Source organism: Hippoglossus hippoglossus, chromosome 4, assembly GCF_009819705.1.
Source record: "Hippoglossus hippoglossus isolate fHipHip1 chromosome 4, fHipHip1.pri, whole genome shotgun sequence".
NCBI lineage: Eukaryota > Metazoa > Chordata > Actinopteri > Pleuronectiformes > Pleuronectidae > Hippoglossus > Hippoglossus hippoglossus.
This window is the reverse complement of record NC_047154.1, coordinates 8338271-8349768: the sequence shown is the minus strand read 5'-3', so window position 1 is coordinate 8349768 and position 11498 is coordinate 8338271. Positions and strand designations below refer to the sequence as shown.

General features: G+C 39.8%; 1 protein-coding gene across 1 annotated transcript; it reads left to right on the top strand.

Annotated features, from left to right (window-relative positions):
- The first annotated feature begins 1318 nt into the window (after nt 1-1318).
- On the top strand, nt 1319-8107 carry LOC117760232 (dimethylaniline monooxygenase [N-oxide-forming] 5-like). The gene is made up of 10 exons (XM_034583093.1): nt 1319-1654; nt 2194-2382; nt 2581-2746; nt 3625-3767; nt 4954-5150; nt 6114-6261; nt 6360-6567; nt 6645-6717; nt 6823-7321; nt 7861-8107. Exons 1-9 carry the CDS (start codon nt 1523-1525, stop codon nt 7232-7234), a joined length of 1668 nt encoding a protein of 555 aa, XP_034438984.1. The 5' UTR covers nt 1319-1522; the 3' UTR covers nt 7235-7321; nt 7861-8107.
- Nucleotides 8108-11498: the final 3391 nt, after the last annotated feature.

Genomic DNA, 11498 nt, shown 5'->3' with positions numbered 1-11498 from the left:
TTGGACTGTTTGAATGAGAAATAAAATGTTTTTAAACTAAACATGGCAGTTTCTTTTTGGCATTTTGGATGGGAGATTAAGATTAGTTACGAGCTGAATGTCCGTCAAAAGAACGGTTAACTTAGAATATAAAATGCACTTTACCATTTAATTATTTTAAAAACTCTAAATGCAAAAGAATATATATTTTGAACAAACTATCAAGGTCAGCATCAACTGATTAGTAAGTATAAGCTCCTTGTACAAACAAAGAGCTGATTTGCAAAACTATCCATGAACTGTAGTCTACATTTCTAAGCAGTGAGTTTAATAATGGTTATTATGAATAACTCGTGTGTTTATAAGAGAGGAATCCATGCATGAAAACAAGGTTTGAACAGGCTCAGAGTTTATTTTGGTTTTGGTTGACCTCTACTCTGACTCCATCTCTGTATTTATATTAGAAAATAGGAAACTTGTGACTCTTCTGCTTCTAAACATCAACAGATGTAATGACTCGCTTTAAAGTGTGTGACCTTAATGATTCATACATTTATGCTGCAGGATGACAGGATGTGTTTTTATGATTTATGCTTCACAGTGTATGTTTTGACAGATGATTACTGGTTTACAAGAGTAGATATGATCTACTATTAACAGGCCCGTAGCCAGGATTTAAGCAATACTGATTTAAGTTTGCGAAGGTGGGTCACTTGTCCATCATCATTTACCCCGGAGCCCCTACAGGTATGGGGAATAATACTTCCTCAATGGTAGCTACGGCCATGACTATTAACTATGAAAACAACAACTGATTGGTCGACTGAGTGATTGTGGTCTAGCAGCAGCTTATTTGGCATCCAGCTGCTGTTTCCATCTCATATTTGGAGAGAGACTCGCTGTTTACTTGTCCTCCTTTGGGACTCAAGGGTCAGCTCGAGCTACTGATCAACTTTCACATTCCACCCTCACTCCCTCTAGTGTGGGACACACATACTGTGGGACAAACACGCAGCACCAGAAAAAAGTATTTCTTCTTCTTCTTCTTCTAGAGAGAAAAGGTAAGAAATCAGCGCGAACTGCGTGCACACACACACACACACACACACACGTGGACAGTGGATGGCGACTTGAGAGCGCGTGGAGTTTGAGATCGGGCTCAGGACAGCAGATAGAATCTCTTCTCTGCTCTGAGGCTGCAGACAACGCCCGAGCACTGAGTCCACAGCACTTAGTGGGCTGTCGTCCTAACTGCAGCCCGGGCTGGAGGATCACTATGTTCCAAACCTAAAGTGCGACCAACCTCCACAGAGGAATTCACGCAGCAGAGCTTAGCTCGCGGTGAAGGTTTGGTTGTGCAGATTATTCAGGAAACGCACAGAAGCAGAGGAAGCCCAAAGTTCAGGGGGGCAGAGCCACTGTTCGGTGTATAAACCGTCCGAGGACGTGTCATACAACCACACACTGCAGTGTAGGGCCACTGTTGTGATCTGACTCCTCCACACTGATCTGATCCTGGTTGTTTCCTCCACTGAGCTGAAGGATGAGTCGTCGTGTGGCAGTGATCGGAGGAGGCAGCTCGGGTCTGACCGCCATCAAGTGCTGCCTGGACGAGGGGCTCGAGCCTGTGTGCTATGAGAGCAGCGAGGACATCGGGGGTCTCTGGAGGTTCAAGGTGGGTCACAGGGGGCAGTGGGTCTCACTTACCACATACTGTCAGTCAGTTGAATATTTTTATTTTATTATTATTATTTTATTTTTATTTTTTTTCATTTTATTTTATAGCCTATTTTTTTATATTTTGCACTTTCACTTGCTTTCTTGTCAACCTTGTTTTGATTATTTGCTGCTCAAAGGGGGTTCGAGCTTGTGTGGCACTCTGAATCCACGTATAATAAAAAACAATATATAAAATATAAATATAAAATATAAATAAGATTTGCACAAATCACACTACAAGAACAAGACAGTTACAATGTAGAATCTAAATCCTTCCATGCCTCCCTCTCGATTCCCCTACTACCCCTACCTACCTTGGGCACCCACTCCAACAAGGTTAATTGTATGACGTCACTGACCTGACCATGCAATGAGTGATAGAAAACTGATTGCATGAATGTAACCTCTAAATCCGCTACTGCTGCTGTAACAAGTGAATTTCCCTGACGCGGGATCAATTATGTCACAACATTTGGTTGATTTTCTGTTCTGCAGGAGAATCCGGAGGCGGACAGGGCCAGTATCTACCACTCTGTCATCATCAACACCTCCAAGGAGATGATGTGTTTCAGTGACTTTCCGATCCCTGCACACTACCCAAACTACATGCACAACTCGCTCATCATGAACTACTTTCGGATGTATGCTGATCACTTCCAGCTCACCAAGCACATACGCTTCAATGTAAGGAGTCCTCACCACCTTTCTGCTTAAAATGATGTTTCTTTTCTTCTGAAGTGTTGCACCATTCTCCCCCTTAGTTTCACATCTAAAATGCTAATCATTTAAACACAGCAGAAAATTACATTTATAGTCAATATTTGTAACCATTCCTTAAAGACAAGTCTGTGTGTGAACTCTTTCTGTCTCTGTGCCGCACAGACCCGAGTCTTGATGGTGAAGCAGCGATCCGATTTTTCTCACTCAGGCCAGTGGGATGTTGAGATAGAGACCAAGGACGGCAAAAGAGAGAAACACATTTTTGATGCTGTGATGATCTGTATTGGACATCACTGCCACCCCAACCTGCCTCTCCAAGACTTCCCAGGTACAAATGGCATTGATACCACGACGCTCCTCCTTGAGAAGGCTTCTCCCTGCAGGAGCATGATGGGAGGAGTTTGGTTGTCAGGGAGATTCTCACCTCACCTGGTGTGGCACGATATAAAATGGTGGCATTCAGCCTCTCTCTCCCTCCCCTTTCTGACTGTATTCTGACTGTATCTTTTTTGGCTTCAAAGGCCAGTTGATGATCAACTTTTTGACCACAGTATGAACACCATCTGCAGTGTTACAGATTTATTTCTTACACTAAGACCTGGTTATTAACATCTGTCCTGAGTCATCCGATCACAAGTGGTCAGCGTTCAGTTCAGGTCTGAAAGCTCCCTAATGCATCCTGAGATCTGATCATTCAGACAACATTTGGAGGCGGTCTGGGACGCATGTGGCTACGTTCCTTTTACTGTGTGAAAGCAAATGCATCCTGGGCCACATATGAAGGACCTCTTACTCATCACCTCCGTCTCATCTCGCTTGCTTGCTCTTACCGACAAACACACACATTGACAATGGACACATCCGTTAACTCAGGCTGGGTAAAAAACAACAGCCTTTGGTCATCAGGAAAAGGAATAACATACATATGTATTCGCATATAGAGCAGGGAGTTGAGCTCCAATCACAGGTGGTCACAGAAGACACATTCAGGGCACATTTTAACACTTTTAGAGTTGTCCACTTGTGATCGTATCTCTCAGGATGGATGTTAATACCAGGTCTAAACGGGCCCTTGGATGAATGGAACAGTTTGCCGCCACAGAAACACACATCCACCCATTAAACTCATAATAATAATAATAATAATAATAATATATATAGATATTCTTTGTGCAGCAGTTACAATTCTGTTTTCTTTTTTGTCAGGCATTGAAACTTTCAAGGGAAAGTATTTCCACAGTCGAGACTACAAGAGTTCAGAGGAGTGGAGGAATAAAAAGGTGATAGTGGTTGGAATAGGAAACTCTGGCGGAGACATAGCAGTGGAGCTGAGCAGAGTCAGCAAACAGGTAGGACTGAGATATTGATTCATGTAAATGTCTTAAATGTTTTTAACGTCATGGAGAGAATTATATTCACTGATTTTGTTGCTCAGTGCAGAGGATGGCTCATCATTAGAGTCAAGATCTAGAAGATATTCAGAACAACAGACAGTTTAGGTAATATTGGAATAGTGTTCACCTTTGAATTCAGTTCCAGACATTGATTAGATATAATGTTCCACCTGATTCTGTGACTGTTTGTTTGTGGGGTTAGAAAACAACTCAGGTGTGACCACAGGTCTGCGAGGACGTGAAGTTAATAATTGGATACAACTACTAGGTGAAATGTTCAGGAGCAGCTTCCTAGTAGAAACAATATCAGTGGTAAAGCAATACAATTAAAATACCAATTTGGCAGAGACAGGTTTATGTGAAATAGTTTTTAAACAAATGACTGAAAACACACACACGCACTCTCACACCAACTGTACATTGTGAAACATGTCACAAAGGTCAGATTATTTTTTTCCTTGTGTCAAAAGTTCTCAGTTTGTCAGGTGATGTGATAATTAAAGGTCAGTCAGGAACTTGTAGTTGTAATCCTGAATTCCTTTTGTGTAGTTTTTCGGCTCTGAGATTCATCTGAAGATATTTAGATTACAGACAGACAAACTTCTGACACATCAAAGTCTGGAGAAGTGTAACATAAAGAGAAACTAATCCCTGTTAGTAGTGTTAGAAGTAAAACACAAAAAACTCATGTTATGAATAGAAGTTTAAATCAACCAATCATATTTAGTGATGTCTGAATTTGTGTTTTAAAAATGAGAATCAAGAATTATCAAGTTTGTTTTTGTTTTAGTTAAATTTGAATTATTTTATAAAGATAACATCTGAATGAGCCAGAATCTGAATCTGATGAAAAAAAAAGAAATCAGGAAAATATAAATATGTATTATGTAATCAGGGTTGGTGGAATCTGGATTATTTGAGTCTGTATTATTTAAATACAAATTATTTACATCTGGTTTATTAACATCATAATTATTTAGCTCTGGATAATTTTAAGATGATTTATTTAAATATGTATTATTTAAATGTGGACCAATTGAAATCAGAGTTTTACAGTTCCAGTTGTACATGCTACATTTGCATATTAATATTTCTGGGATTTTGTATGATTATGACTGTCTACCATGTGTTCTCTCCTCAGGTTTACCTGAGCACTCGAAGAGGAGCCTGGATTCTGAACAGAGTTTGGGACAATGGCCTACCCCTCGATTTGTTCTTTAATAGGGTGTCGAGAACTTTACAGAACATTCTTCCCAACAGTGTTGTGTGTGGTCTGGGAGAGAGGAGGCTCAACAAAAGATTTGATCACAGTCTGTACAATCTGAAGCCAAAGCACAGGTACTGGATCTACTTTTTTACACCTACATAATGTGACTAAGTAGCCTTTCTTCTTATCTACAGCATGTGTTAGTAGTGTAAGCGGCAGAGCTTGAGGGTGAAAATGTCCAGTGCATTAGTCCAGAAGAAGATATCTCGACTGTTATGGAAGTTTTCTGGAGGCTGGTGAAAGGAGAACTCAGGCAGCAGCTGATGTCTTATGCAGAAGGTTTTAATGTAGACTCGATGCATCAATGAGACCAGAAAGTGAAACAATATACAAACGCTAACAGAGTAACATGAGCAATTGTCAGCCCCAAGTCTGAAGATGTCTCCCACAGCATCCCCATATATCTTCCTCTACTTGCGTCACCCATTCTAACAGCACATCCATGAATGGCTAGAATTTCTGTCACTCTCTATGTTACATGTAGGTGTTCACATCCTATTGGATAGTTAAGCCTAGAGTATGCATTCCTAAATCACATTGTGTCCTGATGTCTTTCCACTGGTGAAATACGCAAAAGAGTTGAAGTTGGTGCCTCTCTGTCTGGCGCATCTGTATTAGATATGAAAGTACCTCAACGTAGACACTACAATGTACTGTTAGTTGGCCCTTTATCTATAACCTGACCTTGGGTAATGCTTAGAGAGAGAGAAGGGAGTGTGTGTGGAATTAGACAGGCATTATTCTCCTGTACAGATATAGTGTAATATACAATAATATATAGTCGCATATACAGTAATGTGTGAGGATGGTCAAAAATTCCTCAACATCGACTGCTGTTGTCAATAGTCATGGTCCCCTTATGATGCATTTTCTGTAGTTTAACTTTCATGAACAATTTTAAAGACTTGTTATTTCTATGGCTTTATGGCAAAACTATCAGCATCTTACTTCTGATCATCACGCTGTTATTTGTCATCTAGAAAAAGCACTTATTGTTACATAACTAACCATGAATCTAATAACATAAATCTCAGGTTGAGGAGCCAACATCCCACAGTGAATGATGAGCTTCCCAACCGCATCCTGTCTGGAACGGTTCAGGTGAAACCCAACATCAGCCGATTTCGAGGATCCAGTGTGGAGTTTGACGATGGGAGCATAGTGGAAGACGTTGACCTGGTGGTAGGTTGAGATAATTGTTTGTACACACTCACAGTAACACCTCTGCTCAGTACAGCTGCCAAGTAGTGTCAGACCAACATGAGTCACATGTCTTACAGGTGTTTGCCACAGGTTACAGCTTTTCCTTTCCGTTCCTGGCCTCACTTGTGGTCTCGGTGTCTGAGAACAAAGCATCTCTCTACAAGTATGTGTTTCCCCCTGAGTTGGACCGTCCCACACTGGCCATCATTGGTCTGATACAGCCACTGGGAGCCATCATGCCCATCTCTGAGATGCAGTGCAGATGGGCCACACGTGTCTTTAAAGGTAAAGATCCAACTTTGTCCTTTTCAGACGTATTTTGTGTTTAAAAAGAGAAATCTAAATGTTGCTTTTTCCCACAGGTTGCGTCAAGCTTCCCTCAGTGGCAGCCATGCTAAAAGATGTCCAGTGCAAACAGGACTCCATGGCCAAAAGGTACAGCAGTGGATTTGGTTAACTTTGTGATCACTGACATATTTTATATCTACATTTGTCCAATTTTGAATTCCACAACATGACCAGCTGGAATTTCTTTTCCAGGTATGTGGCCAGTCAGAGACACACCATCCAGGTAGACTACGTCACTTACATGGATGAGATCGCAGAACAGGTTGGGGTTCGGCCAAACTTCCTAAAGATACTGCTGACTGATCCCAGGCTGGGACTAAACGTGTTGCTCGGTCCTTGCTCGCCGTACCAGTATCGTCTCAGAGGGCCAGGAAAGTGGGCCGGGGCCCGTGAGGCCATCCTCACTCAGTGGGAGAGAGTGGTTAAGCCCATGCAGACCAGACCTTGTGATGATCACAACCCCAGGAGGTCATACAAGGGGCTTCTGATTCTGTCAGCTGCTGCTGTGGGCTTGGCTGCATACATTCACAGGAACAACCCTGCTTTCCTACAAGATCCCACTGCACTGCTGGACCAGATTAAAGCGTACCTGCCTGTACAGTGATGTGAAATTTCATACTGATTCCTTTTCGGCTCGGATCACTTTTTACACATTTGTTCATCCAATTTTTTTACACATGTTTCTTACAATTCACATATGATTAGATACTGGTGGCAGGTGTCTCTAACGGTTTCTAGTGTGGCTCCCACTTTGTATTTCAAATAAAAACAAACCTAAAAAGCTACTGTCTGAATATAGACACAAGGAATCAAGGAATCCCCCTTTCCATTGGGCCATTAGAGTGTGAGCCTGAGAGAAAAGTAACTAAACCCGACCCAAACTTGACGCCGTTAATGTGAGCTGTGTTAACCTGCCCTTCACACATGTGAGTATTGCTTGTTTTCCCCAATTACATGTGCAGTGTAAAAAAATCAGTCCAGCCAATGTGACTGACCCAAACCCGAATATTGGGTTCTGATGGGTCCCGACAGGTCTTGACAGACTCCGGTCGGGGGTCCACACTATATGGACCATCCAAAAAAAGAGAAAAAAAACAATTCACCTTCTTATTTTTCTATGTCATATCTATTCAATAATGCCACTACATTTCAGCAGCAAAGGGCAGCTGATGATCTACTATGCTAAAAGCTATCCTTCATCATAACACATTATGCAATTGCTACAATCACAATCTGGGTGGCTGTGGCTCAGGGGTCTGAGCGGTTGTCCTCTAACCAGAAGGTTGGCAGTTTGACCAGATTGCCCCTTCTCATAGAGAAAAGTGATGCACTGTATGGATCTGAATGTATAACTACTGTAAAGTGCTTTGAGTGGTCATCAAGACTAGAGAAGCGCTTTACCTTCTGATTTTCTTGGCAAAGCTGTGTACTCGTACTGCTAATCTCTGACTCATATTCAAACACAGTGTGTGAACATGTGTTTTTTCTGAGTGTGTGAGTTTTTTTGGGGTTGACTTAGTAAAAAACTAAGATTTCCATAATTATGTTTTTTAATGAATTAATAAAAATATATTTTCAAAATTACAAAAGCTGTAACTTTTCATCTTTTGATAACTTTGTTTGATTCTTTTATGCAAATAAAATGACGATTTTGCCCCCAGAGAACACCTCCAGATTTTTTGTGATACACATACCAATATGTTTTACCACACTTTTAACAGGATTATCATAAATCACATTCTTTGTAAGTTCATGAATGGACAGCAGTTCCGTTTTCACCAAGGTTCTTCAATTTTCTCAATTCTTGGTCATATAGTTAGTATTTCTAAGAACAGCTAATAATGTTCCCCATGACTTTTAATGAAACTATCACTGAAACCCAATGCCTTCAGTGTATTCTACATCTTTAAATGGTGTTCAATCCAGCCTGCAAGGCTTTCCTGAAATCATGAAATAGAATGAAGCCATTGTCCTTGATCATTTCACAGTAATTCCACATATCTAGAAGAAAACAGATGCTATTTTAAAACTACCATTTAAGAAACCTGACAACTTGAGCTATACCATTTTTGAGATTACTTAGTTTTTCATTTGTGAGAATCTTAACTTTAAAAAATGGCCAATGACCCATTGATTTTTACCTTTAATCTTTCAATCTTTCTTTCAAGGTGATGTACAGAGTCCACTATGTTTTCCATCCCCCCTATCCAAGTCCTGCTGTTCCCCTCAGTCCAATATATATATTTTATAGTATTTTTATGCTTACAAAATTAACAATAATTGTTTGAGATTTTATATGCTATTTTTACAGTTATGTAGAAGTTTCCTGTGTAAGTTCAGTCACACTTAATTATGCATTCATTTATTAACCTTTTTGCAAAAATATCCTCCGGTATTTTAGCTTCCTCTAAACACACAGATAAACAAGACACTTAAGATAAGTTGTTGAGGAAATTTCGAATCAGTCCAACAGCTTTTCAAGGGATTTGTAAAAGCTAATTCTTCCGAAGACTGGACCTGGTTGTTTAAAGCCTATGTCAGGACGTCTCAGCTCTCATCCAAGAGGCTTCTTGCAGGTTCAAGTGGAGTTCAAGTTTACTTTTATTGTCATTCATCCTCATACAAACTATTAACAAAATCTTGTTTCATTGGGCCAAAGTGCAAATTAGAGCTTATTTTATGAAGGAGTCGTGACGAAACTTACCCAGGAGCCACTCAACTGCAATGGCCACTGGTACAATAGCCTTGTGGAGCCTATTAATGGACCAAGTGATTTCCAGGGCCTTGAGAGGTCAGATATCTGGGTCTATTCACCAGTCAGTAAGAACTGAAGAAGCCTCTTGGGTGGGAGGTTAAATGTAGAAGTCCATCTCTTTGATAACCATGTTATAGACATCCTTAGATATTATCCTCTTACATACAGAGCAACTCTGCAACAAGCTGCCCCAAAATGTATTGAAATGTTACTACATGTAGTAAGTGAGGCTCTCACCCATTAGTTTCACCCCCTGTTATAATCAGTGCGGTTGAGAACAAATTATCCTTCTGCCTCCCAATCTGATTTCTTCTGATAAACATCCTTTCGAGCTGCTACGTGGAAGGTTTGTTTATGTACATTTGCTCCACACACTCTGATCTAACTACTCACCTGCTGTAATATAAAGCCTCACCTTGTGGTATTGTGCTTGAACTTTGCTTAATTCTAGATTACGGTGTTTGTATGCATGCCTTTTAGCTGAATAACTCAAAAACTGTTGAACCGAGGGACATAACCCAAGAAAGAGCCAATACAATTTTGCGGTGGATCCAGGGAATTTTTGTAAAACTCTTTTAACATTGCAAGAGCACCTTTCTACTTCAAAATTATATTTATAATATTGCTTGTGATAAAAGGAATATTTTATGAATTTGGTCCCATTGCAACTACAGTACTTAATATCCCTTTTGAATCTAAATTAAAATTGAGTACTCAAAACAAACATCTCTGCTCCTTTTCTTCACCCAACATCTTATGTAATTGTGGAGTGGTGTCTGAGCCTTTCCTCAGGTCTATTACACTAGATATTTATTAACTTTTGATAAACTACGGCAGAGGTCAGACATCCAGGTAGTGAAATAAAGTAGGCAATAGGTCTGACGTCCATAAAAGGAAATGAGTCTAGAGGCTGACAAACATTCACTTTAATGTTGTGTGCAGCTCCACCATAGTTTCTTGCTCTTAACAGAGAAAACAATATTTTCTCCCCGTCTCTCTGCCGCCCAGACCAAAGTCTTGCAGGTTAAAGCAGAGATCAGATTTTGATTGATTGATTGGGATTTTCCTGATGACCTGATCGATCATCACTGCCAACCAACCTGCTTCTCAGCTATACTGACTATATACCGATTAGTTTACTCAAGCGGTGCAAGAAGTGATTGTGGCAATATAAAGGGACGTCCATGTTATTTTAAAATAAACCTTAGACCCACTGAACAAGCCTGTATTGCCAACTCTCTACAATGTGGTTACATAACACAGTAACAACAGAACAGCTTTCATTCCGACTTCAAACACAAATCAAAGTCTTCTTACACCACAAGCAGGTTTAAAAGTGCTTATCCTGCTAATGAGTAATATAATCTGTAGTACTCTTTACACAGATATACACACTGAACTTTAACATAGTCGCAACATGTAATAATAATTGAAGCCATATTATTTTAATACTATCATATTTGTAATAAATCTGGTACAGTTTACTAACACATCATTTATTTAAATTAAGGAAAAAAACTATACTAACACTACTGTAAACCTGTTATTGTACTCAATAACTTGTGGTTTTGCATTTTGTACTTATCAATGACTTGTGACATGACAGCCCCTGAAGGTTGAAGCCATAACATCTTGATCGCCCTCTGGTGGTTGGCTGCAGTCTACAGCAGTCACATCTGATTCATAACATCAGGATCACCACACCCAGCCCAGAGGTCATGTGAGGAAGGAATCCTTGCACATTACATATCTGAATTCATTAAAAGACAGGATTTGGTTCCCAGCATAAACAGACTTCGTTCTTACACTAAGATGAACACAGTGATGTGCATTTAATAACAATTCATTCATACATTCATTCATTCATTCATACATTCATTTCTGACATGATTATGGCTGTATGATGCACTGCTGACTTAATTATATTGAATTTGGTGCTTATAGTTAAGAAAGTGATCACAGACACTGCAGATATGCAATATTTAATATTAATGCAACACGTGTAAATGTCAAAAGTAAAAATGTATAAAGTCAATGAGTAAGGATTATTTATGTTCCAGATGAACCATTTAGTTTACTGTTTTGTTAAGTGTTTGGTCATTTAAACTGAAAA